Source organism: Nicotiana tabacum, chromosome 2 (genome assembly GCF_000715075.1).
Source record: "Nicotiana tabacum cultivar K326 chromosome 2, ASM71507v2, whole genome shotgun sequence".
In the NCBI taxonomy this organism is placed as follows: Eukaryota; Viridiplantae; Streptophyta; class Magnoliopsida; order Solanales; family Solanaceae; genus Nicotiana; species Nicotiana tabacum.
This window is the reverse complement of record NC_134081.1, coordinates 85126238-85145296: the sequence shown is the minus strand read 5'-3', so window position 1 is coordinate 85145296 and position 19059 is coordinate 85126238. Positions and strand designations below refer to the sequence as shown.

Genomic DNA, 19059 nt, shown 5'->3' with positions numbered 1-19059 from the left:
TTTAGTATTTAATGGTTTGTTAAAATAGTTTGAACCGATTATGTAAAGGCTAAATCCTGGCCGATTCGCCAGCTAATGCAAAATCCTGGATTCAACCAAAAAAATCCAAGTGCAGCTATATATCATCTTTCTCGCATGACATGAAGATTTACATGTTATATATGTTCACACTTCTACACCCGTGTGTTATAACTTAATTACGTTTATTCTCCCCCTACTTCTAAAGTGGTTTAGTCATTTATTACACTTCCTTATATTTTGTAACACGTATCAATCCCTCTCTCCAAACTTTACGTATACCCAAGAACTTATAAGACATCAAATTCTGTTCCTTTATCTCATTTTCTGGATACAGTTCCATTCCCATTCCCCCATTTTTTTCTCTTCAAATAAATATAGGGGAGGGGGGGAGCGTCCAGGAAAAAAAGAAGAAGCCCCAATTATGGAAGAGGAGATGGCGGACATACAAATTACTCAACTCGAAAGTGCCGCCATCTTCAAGAAAACTAATCTTCCTGTCACTCTCAAGGTAATTAATTATTCCGTGTTAAATTTATGTAATCTACTTAATAATTATTCTGATTATCTGATTTTAGTTCTTTTCCTGAAAACTTGCATGCATGCATCAGTTTGAATCTTATATTCGATGAAATAAAGGTTTGATTGCCATTGTAGACTTAGAAATCGAATCGACATTCTTATTTCAACACATTCCTTTTGAGTGATTCGTTCTATTATTTTAAATTTGTCCAATTTCATCCTTATATCCAAATTCCTTCCCTTCACCATTGTGCTTATTCTTGAATTTCTTTTTGTTTTACTCCAATTCCATTGTTGTTTATTCTTTTACATACATTGTATCCATTTTATTTCCTTTTGCTCAATGTAGTTTTTCTTTTTATAATTTTAATTCTTCTGTCTCGCGGACTTCCACAAGAATTAAGGGCTGTTAATTGTAATTACTTTCGTGGGGAAAGAAAAATCGTGCACAATCGTCTAGATAATATATGTGTGTGCGGCGCGGGTTTTAATCATTAATCGTGAGCACACACTAAAAATTTGTTGAAGTATTTTATTTTTAACAAGAATCACCTTAACATCAGAGGCAGATAGAGCCTAGTTTATTCGGTCCAACTGAATCCAGTATTTTGGGTTCAACGGTAAGAATTTAAAGGTTAAATTTAATCCGGTGAATTATAAATTCCTGTTATTTGCTAAAGTGATTTGGGTGTTCAAAATGTGCAGTTTGAGAATGTTGTGTACAAGATTAAGCCTAAGAAAGAAGGGTTATTCAATAGTTCCTCTAAACTGGAAGAAGAGAAAATAATCTTGAAGGGGATAACGGGCATAGTTTTCCCTGGTGAAATGCTGGCCATGTTAGGCCCTTCTGGCAGTGGTAAAACAACTCTACTAACCGGACTAGGAGGCCGGTTGAGTGGCCGTCTTGCTGGCAGTATTACTTATAATGGAAAGCCCTTCACCAACGCCATGAAGCGTTACACTGGATTTGTTACCCAAGATGACATTCTTTACCCTCACCTCACCGTGACTGAAACACTTGTATTTACTGCCCTGCTCCGCTTGCCTAAAACATTATCTCACGAGGAAAAAGTTGTGCATGCAGAAGCTGTAATATCTCAGTTGGGATTGACAAAATGCAAGGACAGCATTATTGGAGGTCCGTTATTGAGAGGAATTTCTGGAGGGGAGCGGAAAAGGGTCAGTATTGGGCAAGAAATGCTTATTAATCCAAGTTTGCTCTTTTTGGATGAACCAACATCAGGCCTTGATTCAACTACAGCTCAAAAGATTGTGTCAACTTTGTGGGAGCTAGTGAAGGGTGGGAGGACCATTGTGATGACAATACACCAACCTTCAAGTAGGCTATTTTACATGTTCCACAAAGTGTTGTTATTATCAGAAGGAAATCCATTGTACTTTGGGCGAGGCGAAGACGCCATGGGATATTTTTCGAGTATTGGATTTTCCCCCTTAGTCGCAATGAATCCCTCCGACTTCTTGTTAGATCTTGCAAATGGTATGTTCATCTATAGTTTTACAAGCACTCACTTATTTTCATGTTAGTTTTAGATATTTTCACATCTCTGCAGTCTGCCCACATAGTCTAGCATTTTTAGTTCTCTGGCAGATTACACATAAAGATAACAAAAAACGCTAGCGTAAGATTGAATTATAGTGAAGGCTATATACATTGCCAATGAATCAGCTCACTGTGATCTTCTCTTAAATAAGAGATATCTATCTTCAGGGTTTTTTTGGGTTGCATCAAAACTCATTATATGTCTGACAAAGTCACACAGTTTGGGATTTTCCTTCATGTTTCTAAGACAAATTGTTGCTCGTGTTGTCATATATACATTATCTTTTAGCAAATGAGATTTGGATGATTAGTAAACTGGTGCATTGCAATTGTGCAGGTGTTTTAGATGATCCACAAGAAGATCAAGCATCAATCAAGCAAACTTTAGTAACTGCTTTCAAAACCAATCTGTTGGATAGCGTGAAGGAAGAATTGCGAAAATTTGATGATCAACAAGTTCATGGAAAATTACATAAAGGGAAATTCAGTCAATGGTCAAACACCTGGTGGCAGCAATTTTCGGTATTGTTTAGAAGAGGAATGAAAGAACGAAAACATGAGTCCTTCTCAGGCCTCAAGATTGGACAGGTCTTAGTGGTAGCTTTCTTGTGTGGGTTATTGTGGTGGCAATCTAAAGACATACAAGATCAGGTAATCAGTACTTCCTCTTTATCATACCAAATGCAGGTGAAAGTTTGGCCTTCTTAGTTTTACCCAAAAGATGATAATCTTTCTGTTAATCCCAACTTGTATTAAAGTACTGTACTGAATAATTAAAGAAAATAGAGTTCACATTTCAATGAATTAAAACTGATGTAATGGGACCATTTTTGGGTCAATAAACCAGAGTAACCTAGGTTGTTTCAATTTAAGAAGATTTAATAACAGTATAAAATTTTGTATTGCTTATACAACGATTATGCAGAGTTTAATACAGGAAACTGGAGAATGTATTACTACTAATTCAGGTATAACTTAAACAATTATGTGTTAATTTATGTGGGATGGATGTGGGACACGAATATATGTATTAGCAATACGTACGTGGAAAATTGTATCTAAGGACAAAAATACCCTTATTTTAAGCAATTTGTGCATAACAATCCATGTATAAATTCACCGCATAATAATCACTGCGTTATTGTTCATTGTATAACAATCCCTGCATTATTATCATTCACTGCATAATCAATCCCTATAATCTCGGCATAGCTAGACCGTAAACCACACGGTTAAGAGTTCTAATTTTATTAATTAATGCAGATTGGGCTTATGTTCTTCTACTCTGGATTCTGGGGCTTCTATCCTCTCTTCCAAGCCATTTTTACTTTCCCCCAAGAAAGAATGATGCTAGAGAAGGAAAGATCTTCAGGCATGTACAGACTCTCTTCATACTTCATGTCAAGAACTGTCGGTGACCTTCCAATGGAGTTAGTTCTTCCTACTATTTTTGTTATCATAACATACTGGATGGCAGGCCTAAAACCATTTGCGCCGAATTTCTTCTCTACCTTATTCACTCTCCTGTTTAGTGTATTAGTCTCACAGGGCCTTGGACTTGCTCTTGGTGCATTGGTTATGGACCAAAAATCAGCTACTATACTTGGTTCAGTAATCATGTTATCGTTCACATTAGCGGGAGGATATTACGTTCACCATGTTCCTAGCTTCATTGCTTGGATCAAATACATATCGATTTAGCCAGTACACTTTCAAGTTGTTGATAGGGTCACAGTTTGAGCCAGGGGAAACATATCCTTGTGGCTTAAATGCAACTTGTTATGTTGAAGATTTTCCTGCAATAAAGTCAGTAGGGCTCGGAGATAAAGCGATATCAGTGGTTGCATTGGGTATAATGCTTGTGGCTTACAGGTTGCTAGCATATGTTGCTCTTATGAGGATTGGTGTGACAAAGAAATAGATACTAGTAGTATTAATTTTGCTTCACATATACTACAGCATGCACATGCCGGAAGTCCAACATTCTATTTGCAAAGTCAACACATTATACACACATTCTACTTTCTTGGATCTTACTTAGGCACAAGTCAGACAGGCATAAAGATACTATTGAAAACTTGCATGCTGATGAGGAGTAATGAAAGCGAGAGTTTAGTGGGTATCAGCGAGTGTTCCAGTTGTAATATCGATTTGTCTAAATATAAATTTTGAGGCATTAAATTTTTGTATGGATGTTTTGTTTTCTATCCCAACAAAAAATTAGGATTTTTACCTTTCTATACACTATTTGAAACTTTATTATACTCCCTACTCAAGTTTCAATTTAATTACATAGGCATATACAATTTATCAATTATATACATTTTAATGAGAATCAATTAACTCCTAAAATCTCTCTAACGTACATGTCCCACTCCACCCACGTTTCTCTCTCCATACCCCACGATTCTGTACTCTCTCCCTCCATTAACCCTCCCTTCCATTTTTCTTCAAAAATCTTTTATAATCTCTCTCAATCTTTCTTAATTTTCTCTTTAAATCCTACGAAAATAGTAGCAGCTTAAATTTTTCCTTCTCTTACAATAAAGAAGAAAGGAGTTCCGAAGAATAGTCCTAAAAAAGCTAATGTTGGTGATATTCCTATTTTTGATTTGGATTTTTGTCACAGGATTCACCCAAAAAAGTAGTGAAATCGGCACATGAAAAATCAGAGACAAAGTCCAAGCTTTCCCCTCGTGAAGTTAGGGCAGAAGCTCGAACAAAACTCAAGCATGACAGGGATGCCGGTGAAGCTTCGACATCTGCTAAATCAGTAAAGCGGAAGGCCAAAGAAATTGCTCGTGATAATGATTTCGTCGAAGAAGTTATCCCGAAACCTGCAAAAAAAATCAAAGTTTCTCATACTGTCAAACCTTCAAAAAAGAAGAAGGTTCAAAAATCACCTAAAACTATACCCCAACAGTCATTGGAGAAGGTAAAATTTTAGTAATTACAACTTTTTTTTTTTTTTTTTAAAAGTTACAAAACTTGTTCTCAGTCTCATGACTATACATATTTTTTATTTTTTTGTATTTGTAGAAATTTTGTCTACATTGTGTATATTTGTTGTTGGTTATCAACTTTTCTACATTTTTCTCGAAATTGTAGATTTCTTGTATATTATTCGAAAATATTTTGTTAGGGAATGTACTACATGGTTTAGTTGGTTTTATTGGTTATTATTTGCTCTATTTTGTAGATGTTAGTTTTATTTTCTGTAAACAAATTGTATATATTATGTGTAGTTGTTACTTTCTAATTTCTTGCTCTAAATATAATTTGTAGCTTCAGTGTAGTCAGTTGTTATATATGTTTACTAATTTTGTAACTTACTTGTATGCAAGGTATTTATGTCTTTCTCAATGTAGCTAAATTGTAGTAGAATTGTATTTATTTTATTTTTTTGTCTTCATACAAGTTTTATTAACTTACTGTCTCTTTTGGTGCAGAATCGAATATTTATAGCCTATTATTCGAAATCATGTTGTTAGGGGATGTACTAATTTATTTAGTTGATTTTATTGGTTATTAGTTGCTCTCTTTGTAGATGTTAGCTTCATTTTCTGTAAATAAATTGTATATGTTATGTCTTGATGTTACTTTCTAATTTCTTGCTCTAAACATAATTTGTAACTTCAATGTAGTCAGTTGTTATATATGTTTACTAATTTTGTAACTTACTTGTATGCAGGTATTTATGTCTTTCTGATTATAGCTAAATTGTAGTATAATTATATTAATTTTTTTTTTGGGTCTTCAAACAAACTTTTTTTAACTTACTGTTTTATTTGGTGCAGAATCGAACATTTTTTGTACCACATGATATTGACTATGGCATCACTAGGTCCCAAACATTATCCGACCTTGGTGTTCCTGGCCAAATCAATGTGTTATTGTCTGAAAATGGGTTAAAGTTGTTTAACAAGACATGTTTTGAGCATTTTCTTTCCCTGCGCAAAATACAACAACAACAATAATAACGACCCAGTAAAATCCCATAAAGTGTGATCTAGGGAGGGTAGTGTGTACGCAGACCTTACCCTTACCCTGATGGGACAGAGATGTTATTTTCGATAGACCCTCGGCTCAGGAAGACAGGAATGAAACAAGAAGAGACAATTCATCAGTAACGTCAGCATAAACCATAGAAATAGTAACAGAAATATAAAAACCAAAAAATAGATGACATGCAATAACAGTAACCAATAATTAAGGATCGGGGCTAAGAAAAACAGAAAGGATAGTGTGGACTCAATATTAACCACAAGCCGTCTAAGATCAACCCTATCCAACCCCGTCTCACCCCCGGTATGAAGTAAGAAAAGCGCGACTATCCCCTAGCCTACAACCCTAATACTTGACCTCCAGACCTTCCTATCAAGGGCCATGTCCTCGGAAATCCGCACTCATGCCATGTCTTGCCTGATCACCTCTCCCCAATACTTCTTAGGCCGCCCTCTACCTCTTCTTGTACCCACCACAGCCAATCGCTCACACCTCCTCACCGAAGCATCAAGGCTTCTCGTCCGCACGTGCCCGACCCATCTCACCGGAGCATCAAGGATTCTCCTCACCCTGCCCAAAATATGTATTCAAAATCAGGCAATTCACCTTCTCATTAATTATGAATTGAACGCATTCGGTTCTGATTTTTTTACAGCAGAGATAAAGGGTGAGAGGTTGAACTTTGGGTTAAGGGAGTTTGCCCTTATCACTGGCCTTAGATGTTTTACAGAAGTAACGGACTTTGGTTACACAATTAAGTATGTGACGAGCGCAAAACACACACTTAAATTGTGCTCGCTAGTCAAAGATAGTATAGTATAATATCGTGTCCACATGGATTGGATTTAAACAGTATTATCGTAGTTTGTAGCTAGATTGCTATTCAAGAGGATCAACAGTTGAGGTTTATATAATTAATAATCTAAAATCTACAGCTATTGACTAACAATCGCAACAAAGGTAAGAAATGGAGTTATCAATGGGAGAAAATATGGCTTGATAGGATATGTGCAAGATAATTGTTTGAGATCTAACTCTAGATAATTCACTTCTAATGTTCAAGTGCGTCTTTTGAATTCACTTAATTATCAGTACAAATGTTTAGTAGAAACTCCTCTCTCGATTTAAGTCTCAACCTCACAATATGAATCAATTTAAGCTCGGTGAAGATATGCAAGAATTCGTAATGGATTGGTCTTTAGGAGAACCTCTTTCAATTATCCTCCTATCTAGGTTTAATCAAGGATTCAACTACCCTCTTTCAATTACTTAGAAGAATTTATGAACTCATCCAACAATATAGTGCAAATATATCACAAGTTATACCTCTTTCGATTACAAGAACAAGTGAAGATAGATGCAACAACTAAATCTTCCAAAAATGATTCAAATGCATAAAAATAGAGTTATAATCCACAAACAACCATCAATACACCAAAACCATCAAAACCCAAAAGGTTCTACTCCATAGATATGGAGAAGTTCTTCACGAATAAAATAAAAGTAGAGGAAAACATAAATAAAATCCAAACCCGGATCTTGAGTGAGGAAGGAATGATGAAATCCTTGTGTTTGTGTTCTTCAAACTCCTCCTTAGCCTCCTTGGCCTCCCTAGGTCGAAATCTCTCCAAAAATCCTTTTAAAATGGTGTTTTGAGGTATTTAATTCATCCCCAAAACAAAAACGGATGAAACTACCTTTTCTTAGAGAAATAGGACTCTTCTCGGATAGGAAAGGCACAGTGCGCATTTGGTCGTGCATTTTGCACACCGTTCTTCCCCAAGTGCGCACATGGGTGGTATCAATTGGGAATTTGGGAAAACGTAAAGCATGAAAGTTGTATCCCTTTTAAATAGATTTTCAACGATATATTGTGGAGCCCAAACGAATTTCTGAGCGAAAAGTTATGTGCATTTTACTGGCCAATGTGCAGTATGCCTGCTTGATTCCTCGTTTCGTACTTAAAGTGCACTATCATCCGTTGATCCCCGAACACGATCCCAACTTAATCCTTGGGCTTTTACTCAGACTTCAAAGGTCCAAAATAGTATGAATTCATGCCACAATATCTACATAACTCGGAATCACTCCTACAGGGCATAAAACACACATAAGTGCAAAATATGACTAATTAAAGCTCAACATAAGTAAAATGCAGTGAATTAGAGAACAATAAGAGACTAAAATACGGGATTATAGCCTACCATCAGTATGACAGTAAAATAATGAGGAGCTATTTTCCGAACAAGGAAAGTTTAGAAGTCATACTTGAAACAAATTGTACCAGCCGTAGTTGGGTGAATGACGAGGATGCAATCAAGTTATGTATTCTCTATCTGATAGAATTCTTCCTCTGTCCTTCAGAGAAAGATAATGGTTTGAAAGACCATTTTAGGTTCTACTTGGTAGGCTCGGGGCAGTATGCAAATTTCGCATGGGGTATCGAAGCTTGTACACAATTGCTTCAGTCCGTTAGGCACAAGCTCAACCCTTCTGTGCATTTTTGTCTCATTCGAGGTTTTGCACTCGCTATACAAAGTTGTATGAGTATTGCTCTATAGTCAACACTGATATAGCTACAAGGGTTGGTAATTTAATCCCCCATACTTAACTGGACAGCTAGTAAGGACAAGATATCGATATCTGCATTGGAAGATAGAATAATCAAACCATCATGGATCAAGGTAAATATTTTTCACTTCTGGACAGACAATTTAATACAAATTATCTACACATTTGATACATATTATGACTAGGTCCCTCATATTTCTTTTTCACTCAGTTCACCAACATGCTTGAAGCCCCATAAGAGCTTTCAAGAATGAATTTGCCAGACAAAGTTGAATACATCCTTGAAGAAGCTGAAACAAAGGTTGAGCATCCGACAGATGTTCCATCTCCATCTCCATATGGATATAAGCAGGCAATGGGAATAGATGACAAGAAAAATATTGTGAAACAATTAAAAAAATAAAGAAAAGATGTTGATAAGGAAACCTATTAAGATAATCCTAAATGGTTTCTTTAATTTATATTATGCAAATTATTTCTTTAACTCTTTCTATTTTAATACGTAGGTCGGTTCAGACCTTGGAACCTTCAAGAAAGAGTTATACCTAATTCTTGATTTTTACACACACACACACACACACACACACACACACACACACACACACACACACACACACACACACACACACATATATATATATATATATATATATATATATATATATATATATATATATATATATATATTGTCAGATACATTATAAAAGTTTTTTGTTCTTTAGGTTTTTGAAGAACTAGGTAGCATTCGATTGCTACTCAATGATTCCATCAAGTCTGTGTTACATGCAATTGATGCTAAGGTTTCATTTGAAATATATTCATTTTGGATAATAATTTTTACAATGTTTATGTTTATAATAGTATTCATAAAGTACATATCCTAACAAATTCCCAATGCAGTTTACTAGTAGTTCTATGAAAAATGATGAGCATTACAAAGAAAAGAACAAACAACAGAATCCGGACAGTAGTGCTAAAATAGTGTTGGCCAGCAGTAGTAAAACATGTATTTAACAATTATAACACAATTTGATGACAACTAATCTACATTATATTTACATTATATCTATAATATATCTACATATAGCCTAAATTACCAACAAATAATTTATATTATATTTTTAATTGTTCTCTTAGATACAGGGCACATGTCTAACATTCAAAATGAGGAGAATGTTCCTGTAGGTATTGACTTATCTTTCCAATTTCAAGGTGCATTGGAGGAAGAAACTGCAGGAATGATTTAGTACATTTTATCTACATATTGCACAATTCATATTACATCAGAGCTATAGGACAACATTTAAACAAATTAACTACAATTAAACTATAATTTATCTACAGTGTAGTTTCTGTTTATTACAAATGATCTACAATTTTATTAAGTTGTACACATTTGTTGTAACAGAGAAGGAAACAATGCATGTGGACTCTCCAAAACAGGATGCAAAACTTGGCATACAAGGAAAGCATTTAAATGAGGAGAATGAGACTATGCCTTTGCAATCTCCCATTCAACAAGCAAATGATATACAACAAGGAGACGATTGCAATGAAGATTTCACTGGTATTATATGTTACAATATAATTGTAGGGAAAAAACAACAACTTTCATATAAGTTTCATCTTCCCAAAAGAACTAATACAATCAACATACAATGTTGTTCTTTTGTTTTAGGTGAACCGGCCGACTACATCAATGTAGGTGATTCAGACAATGACTCCAGGCCTGAAAAAAGGGCAGTAACACTTGATGATTTTGAGCTTCCAGATTACTTCTCACAGATTGTTAAGTTCGGAGAGGTAAATTAAGATGAAACAACCCCTGTGCATCAGGGAAGAACAAGGGTTCCTGAAAAGCATGCCAGATCCCACTTTCTCCCTTATTTCAGTTCTGGGGGAATCACTTCTGTTGGACCTCCTACAATTTTCAACATCAAGCATCCATTTACTGGGGTTATTGGAGACGATGTTGATCCTGACTTGGTGAAAGAATTCAATAAGTGGTTATATTTAGGTACCGACAAGGTTTCAAAGAGGTTAGATTATACAATATTTTCATATTATAGAGTGCATATAATTTATGGATTTCAAACTGAAATTACATAATAATTGTACTTGCTATGTCTCTAAATAGGAGGAAGACGCCTTATACTTTAAAAGATAACCAGCTCAACCCATGGTTTGATCTTGGAGTAGAGAAAGTTGATTAAAAGGACTGATTTTATACTTTGGCACATCTCGGACAAGTACTCAACAACATGGTACACACATACCTATGCAGAATTTAATGATTAGCTGTAGTATTTTGTTATTTTAGAAATATGTAGATTTTTTGTTTGAAAATTGAAGTTAAATTGTATGAAGAATTGAGAAATAATCAAATCTATTTTTTTTTGCAGCACATTGATGTTATTTTATACTATTTGAGCAAGAGAGGAAAGTATGGTCCTGCAAACAAAACACGGTTTACAACCACTGACTGTATGTTCCAGACTAAAATTGAACAAATTTATGAGAAGTACAATAATGCTCATGTCGATAAGAAGCTTGATGTTGTCAAACCCCAGGACGTCGTAGCAGAATACATATTGGGGTACCGATTACTTGCAAACGTTGCATGGGACAAAGTTAATTTTGTGATTATGCCAATAAACATTGTGGAGAAATTTCATTGGTTGTTAGTTGTGTTTGACATCACTAATGGGGTCTATATGTTTATGATTCTATGGTCTCTTCACGAAATCACAAACTTGTTGAATCTGTTGTCGCCAAGTTTGCTATTATGATCCCCCTCTACTTGTCATGCATTGACTTCTATGGCAAGCGTCCAGACATCAGCTACAAGAACACAAAGGCATACATTGAAAAAGGTGTTACTGACTGTCACGACCCAAAATCTCACCTGTCGTGATGGCGCCTATCTCAATACTAGGCAAGCCAAAAATTTCAATAATCCACCATATCTTTTAAATTTGAAAATAAATAATTAAATTTAAGCGGAAGAAATATCACAATTTCAAATATAACACTCCCAAAACTTGGTGTCACTGAGTACATGAGCATCTAATATGAGTATAATGATTGACTGATAAAAACCACTATCTGAAAATATAGAACAGTACAATAACTAAAGGAAAGAGAGACAAGGTCAGCGGACGCCAAGAAGCTACCTTGATAGTCTCCAACTGATAGTACTCTAAAATCCAACTATCTCCGTGTTCGAAAGCACCTGGATCTACACACGAGGTGCAGAGTGTAGTATGAGTACAACTAACTCAATAAGTAACAAGTCTAACCTCTGGGCTGAAAGAAATGATGAGCTCCACAGGTACAGTCCAGTAAAAGTAATGGTACAGAAATATAGGTACGCTTTCAAGTTTAACAGTTAAACTTAGTACAAGTGAAATAGATCAATATTGCATGATATGAGGAATATGACATCTCAGTAGAAAGACCTCATGTAAATACTGGTCACAAATTATCCGGTCACTCGGTACCGTTTATGGCCAATCCATCCCAGGGGTGTTCCAACCCTTATATAAATACACATCGACTGACAGTCAGTCACTCAATGCCGTATAAGGCCAATCCAGCCCGGGGATAATTTATCCCTATATATAAATGATACTGACAAGATCCATGTCCAGATAATGCATTACAATACAAATAAGTAAGGCAAGTCCATGCCCTGGGAAAATTCATCCCAAATATATATATATATATATATATATATATATATATATATATATATATATATATATATATATATATATATATATATATATATATATATATAAGGCAGTAAGTAAGGCAAGTCCATGCCCTAGGAAGTCCATCCCGAATATCGATGATCATCTACGCTCACTGGGGTGTGTACAGACTCCGGAGGGGCTCCTTCAGCCCAAGCGTAATACAAAGCCAATAGGGCCTACTGCAGGCGGCAGCCCCGATCCGTATAATAACAAAGCCTATAAGGCCTGCTGCAGGCGGGCATCCCCAGTCCTGTAAAATAGTAAAGCCAATAAGGCCTGCTGCAGGCGGGCAACCCCGATTCATATAATAATGATGTATAAAGCTATTATGGCCTGCTATGTTGCGCAGCTCAATACCATAAATATCCCCACAATGGACAATTATTACTAAGTGTGAAATGTATATTTTTTTGGAACAATTAATTCAACGACAACACGATCCCATGGGTCTTAAAATATCGGCACGTAACCTAAACACGATATTTATCACAAGCCTCGGCTCAATTCCTCTAACACGTGCCACATGTTCAGATAATAACATGATTCTTAAATTTTACAACTTCACAGGATTTATTCAAGACACAATTTCTGTGATGCACGTCTACATCCGGTCAACTTTTCCAACTTAAGCTTTCAACATGAAAATTCATTCTTCCAAGCTAACTCTGAAATACCTTAAAACCAAAACCGACAATTCACACAAGTCATAATACCTCGTAGGAAGTTATTCAAGATTTTAAATAGTTGAAAGGAATGTAAATGCTCAAAACGACCGGTCGGGTCGTTACACTGACCTTCTTGACATTCAGTGGTTGGTCGGTGAGATACCCCAGCAAAAAGAAGGATCACTGTATGTGCTGCTTTCCTTCTATCTATTTAACTAATTGTATTATACATTAAATGCTAAAACTTTTCCCCTATTATTTTTTGCAGTAACTGTAGTGTATTCATGGCGGCATTTGCAGAATATGTCAGCATTGGAGAGCTATCGATTTCAAAGGAAGACATTTCTAGTATTGATCAACATCGTCGATGCTATGGAGCGCTCCTTTGAGATTATGCGAGAAAAAAATAAGAGCTTGGTGCAATTAGTGAAAGTGAGGTGAATGCAAGATTAGCAAGAAGAAAAGGGGCACCAGTTGTGAATAAGAGAACACAAGTCTGGAAAAAGAAGAAATAGTTTCTATTTTCAGTAGAAAAATTGCAGTTAAAATGTTTAGATGTAGTTGGATTGTAGTAAAGTTGTAGACAAATTATTTATTAAGAAGGAGTCAACTGCAATTTATTTGTAGCAGATCTGTGCTACAGTTATTTTACCTTTTGAGTTGTTATTTTGTCTAGAATTCTACTACATAGAATAGAAAACATATGTGGATTTTTCTTTGGTTGAAAGTTGTTAATACTTGATCTCGATATTGGTACTATATAATTTGTTTACAGCATAACTATAATTATTTCTACAATTACTATACAAAAATACATAATTTATTCAATTTAGCATTGTTGTTAGGAAAGGCTAAAACTAATAAATAAACTCAGTATTTGAACAAAACAACTACAAACTAATTGCATTAAGAGTTGAAATTTGTTTAGCAAACATTCATTATACGAGACAATATTTATTCAAATTAGCAACACATTTACACCACAACTATAATTCTCCAGAATAGAACAAATACAACTTCATATGTCTTAAAGGACAGATTATCATCAACAGTACTCAGTAAAAAAAAACTTTAAACTGTATCAATTTTATTTTTTGGGAGCATTCCTACAAGATCTTTTGTTATGTCCTTCTACTCCGCAGTTGCCACATGAAACCTTGTACTTTTTTGCATTTACTTCATCATATGGTTTGTATGTATTTTTATGATGTCTCCCTAGCTGCCTTTTCCCGGTAGGTGGATTTACAACTTCTTCAACTATATGTTGTGGCATATTCTATTTTCTTTCGTCAGGCAGCGGGCTTACTGGTATTTCATAAGTCTGTAGAAGGCTCTCCCTCGTGTAATAAGGAGAACAATAGTTTTCATAAGACTCGTTCCTGTACCTCAAAGCCGCCAAAGCATGTGCACAAGGAAGTTCATCAAGTTGGAATTGTCCACAACTACATCTCTTGTTTTGAAGGCAAACAATGAAGTGCCTCACACTATCTATCACAGTATGGATGTAATCTATTGAAGCCCTCACCTACAATTTTATTACAAACACACAACAAGTTGTCAACAATAGAGATACAAAACAAAATAACTACAATTATACAACAACTTTTCTACAATTAACAGTATATATTTAGTTTGATGGAATCAATGATCTGATATTATTGGCTATAGCTTACTCTCTTCTTCTGCGATAATGTCTTGTTATCTTCCAACTCTTTGTTGTATTTTTTCCCAAGGTATGTGAACGTACCCTTTGCATTCAATAACTTTTTATTAGTCCAACGTTCAATAAGAGTTCTCATGTACTCTAATAGTTCTACTACGGGCAGCTCTCTTGCATCTTTGGTTACCGATTCAATGACTCTGGAATGTTTAATGTCATCGTCCACGTTCTCTTCACTGTAGCATGTACCCGAGACCATCTGTTATAGCTAATATTGTATAGGTATGCTTTAACACGTATGTCGATCTCTTCAATCTTTGATATTCTTTCATTAAATTCATCAAGCGTGTATGATCGTGCCATGGAAAAGTACAGTTCGCTTAACTTTAGATGACTCTTCTTGAACTTTGACCTTACATTTGTCCAAATATGCCACATGCAAACATAATGTGGCATACCGGTATAAATAGTAGATGTTGCCTTCAAGATACTCTCATTATGGTCCGAAACAACACACATATTTGGTTTTTCACCATATGCATGTTTGAATTGCTCAAAAAACCACCTCTATGATGCGTCATTTTCTGAATCAATAACGGCGTATGCTAGTGGTAATATGCTACCTATCATACAGGTGTCAAAAATAAATTCAATTTCTATAATAAAACTTGAGAATATAAAAAATACAGTCTCAAAAATAACTTTATAACAATATTTTTACAATTAATCTACATTGCATGTTACATCCATTGTGCTAGCTGTTAGCATGATTCCCCTATATGCCGACTTCAAGAATGTGCCATCAACTACTACAACTAGCCTACAATGCTCCTAACCCTTGATGGACGTACTAAGTGCAACAAAGGCATATGAGAAACAATCATCTTCAGTCTTCTGCAATTTCACTACAGACCTCGGTTAAGTCTTCTCCAAAATATACAAATAACTCGCAAATGGCTGTAGGAATCAGCAGGATGACCTCTCAAAAATTTCAAAGACTTTTCCTTTGCTCTCCAAGCTTGAATGTATGTTAAGTTCACACCATGATCCGACAACATGTTAATTTGTATGTCTTTTGGTGTGTATATTGTCTTAGGATCCGTATATTTTGACATCACTATGCTGCCAACTACCGTGGCAGTTGGTTTGTGTTGTATGTATGTGTTGTCCATCAAAGAGCATGTGTGTAAGCTATTAAAATTTCGAACCTTGAACAATGTTGATTCATTTATGCTGGTGGACTTGAAGTGCCACGTACAATTGTCACCAACACATACGAGGCAGTAGCTACAGAATAAAAACAATTCAAAAAATGTTATGAAAATTGTAGCTACAAAATACGAGGTTGTTTATGCACAAAAACTTATCTTAAACTATTTATATACAATTTATATACAAAAAAACTACAACTTATACACAATATGAATTTGACAAATAAAATATTCCTACCTTCTTACACTAGACCTTTTCACCCTAAATTGAAACTTATTCACAACGGAATAATGCTTCATTGCACTGACAATTATTTGCTTGTCTTGGTAAACTTGGCCTACTTCAATTATATTTGGCGTGTGTTCTGTTATGATGATACTTTCATATTCCACAATTACCAGAGATGTTTGCATATTAATCAACTTCATTGTTCCTGATACTTCTCCAATTGTGTTATAATTGCTTGACAATGGTACCATGTTAGTATTACGATAATCAGAGAACATGCACTCAATTAAAAGTATAGCAATTCAGACCTTTCTATATTCATGTGTTCAGTATTTGATAGAATGCTTGTAGATACATAACAGTTGAACTACATTTTATATGTAGTAAAATTGTAGATAATTTGTAGAAAAATTGTAAAACACTTGAAATTGAAAAAACATCAGCACTGGAAAAACAGAGCAAACCTGCAATTATGCTCGCATTCGACATACTGCATTCCAAATCGAAATCACGCACTGTTATACACAACGGATACATTCCTAAGTTTTTGTTTTCCTTTTTCGTCTCCATATACACTCAAACTCTCATATCGCTCCGAATTCCCATTGGAGGACAACGTTCATTGACAATGTAATTGATTTTGATAATTTTTGCGGAGGTATCAATCATTAGATGGTCTGCAATTGCGGAATTCAATTTACTATAATTTGAATCGTCATTGACTACAATTTCATCAACATCAAAATCTTTGTATCTACCAACGCTATCCCACCGCCCATTGAGCTGAAGCATAATCGCTAATTTATTATACTCCCTACTCAAGTTTCAATTTAATTACATAGGCATATACAATTTATTAATTATATACATTTTAGGAATTAAATGAGAATCAATTAACTCCTAAAATCTCTCTAACGTACATGTCCCACTCCCCCCACGTTTCTCTCTCCATACCCCACGATTCTGTACTCTCTCCCTCCATTAACCCTCCCTTCCATTTTTCTTCAAAAATCTTTTATAATCTCTCTCAATCTTTCTTAATTTTCTCTTTAAATCCTACGAAAATAGTAGCAGCTTAAATTTTTCCTTCTCTTACAATAAAGAAGAAAGGAGTTCCGAAGAATAGCCCTAAAAAAGCTAATGTTGGTGATATTCCTATTTTTGATTTGGATTTTTATCACAGGATTCACCCAAAAAAGTAGTGAAATCGGCACATGAAAAATCAGAGACAAAGTCCAAGCTTTCCCCTCGTGAAGTTAGGGCAGAAGCTCGAACAAAATTCAAGCATGACAGGGATGCCGGTGAAGCTTCGACATCTGCTAAATCAGTAAAGCGGAAGGCCAAAGAAATTGCTCGTGATAATGATTTCGTCGAAGAAGTTATCCCGAAACCTGCAAAAAAAATTAAAGTTTCTCATACTGTCAAACCTTCAAAAAAGAAGAAGGTTCAAAAATCACCTAAAACTATACCCCAACAGTCATTGGAGAAGGTAAAATTTTAGTAATTACAACTTTTTTTTTTTTAAAGTTACAAAACTTGTTCTCAGTCTCATGACTATACATATTTTTTATATTTTGTATTTGTAGAAATTTTGTCTACATTGTGTATATTTATTGTTGGTTATCAACTTTTCTACATTTTTCTCAAAATTATAGATTTCTTGTATATTATTCGAAAATATTTTGTTAGGGAATGTACTACATGGTTTAGTTGGTTTTATTGGTTATTATTTGCTCTATTTTGTAGATGTTAGTTTTATTTTCTGTAAACAAATTATATATATTATGTGTAGTTGTTACTTTCTAATTTCTTGCTCTAAATATAATTTGTAGCTTCAGTGTAGTCAGTTGTTATATATGTTTACTAATTTTGTAACTTACTTGTATGCAAGGTATTTATGTCTTTCTCAATGTAGCTAAATTGTAGTAGAATTATATTTATTTTATTTTTTTGTCTTCATACAAGTTTTATTAACTTACTGTTTCTTTTGGTGCAGAATCGAATATTTATAGCCTATTATTCGAAATCATGTTGTTAGGGGATGTACTAATTTATTTAGTTGATTTTATTGGTTATTAGTTGCTCTCTTTGTAGATGTTAGCTTCATTTTCTGTAAACAAATTGTATATGTTATGTCTTGATGTTACTTTCTAATTTCTTGCTCTAAACATAATTTGTAACTTCAATGTAGTCAGTTGTTATATATGTTTACTAATTTTATAACTTACTTGTATGCATGTATTTATGTCTTTCTGATTATAGCTAAATTATAGTATAATTATATTAATTTTTTTTTTTGGGTCTTCAAACAAACTTTTTTTAACTTACTGTTTTATTTGGTGCAGAATCGAACATTTTTTGTACCACATGATATTGACTATGGCATCACTAGGTCCCAAACAATATCCGACCTTGGTGTTCCTGGCCAAATCAATGTGTTATTGTCTGAAAATGGGTTAAAGTTGTTTAACAAGACATGTTTTGGGCATTTTCTTTCCCTGCGCAAAATACAACAACAACAACAACAACAACAACAACAACAACAACAACAACGACCCAGTAAAATTCCATAAAGTGTGATCTAGGGGGGGTAGTGTGTACGCAGACCTTACCCTTACCCTGATGGGACAGAGATGTTGTTTTCGATAGACCCTCGGCTCAGGAAGACAGGAATGAAACAAGAAGAGACAATTCATCAGTAACGTCAGCATAAATCGTAGAAATAGTAACAGAAATATAAAAACCAAAAAATAGATGACATGCAATAACAGTAACCAATAATTAAGGATCGGGGCTAAGAAAAACAGAAAGGATAGTGTGGACTCAATATTAACCACAAGCCGTCTAAGATCAACCCTATCC

General features: G+C 34.7%; 2 protein-coding genes across 2 annotated transcripts; one reads left to right on the top strand and one right to left on the bottom strand.

Annotated features, from left to right (window-relative positions):
• Window positions 1–208: 208 nt before the first annotated feature.
• Window positions 209–4365, top strand: LOC107769688 (ABC transporter G family member 9-like). The gene is given in 5 exon segments (XM_016588924.2): window positions 209–529; window positions 1246–2038; window positions 2439–2752; window positions 3365–3799; window positions 3801–4365. Coding segments are annotated over 5 exon segments (1851 nt in total). The 5' UTR covers window positions 209–442; the 3' UTR covers window positions 4023–4365.
• Window positions 4366–14373: 10008 nt separating this feature from the next.
• On the bottom strand, window positions 14374–15016 carry LOC107817668 (uncharacterized). The gene is made up of 2 exons (XM_016643536.1): window positions 14771–15016; window positions 14374–14622 (listed from the first exon to the last, which is right to left on the bottom strand). The coding sequence occupies exons 1-2, from the start codon at window positions 15014–15016 to the stop codon at window positions 14374–14376; spliced, it is 495 nt and encodes a 164-aa protein (XP_016499022.1).
• Window positions 15017–19059: the final 4043 nt, after the last annotated feature.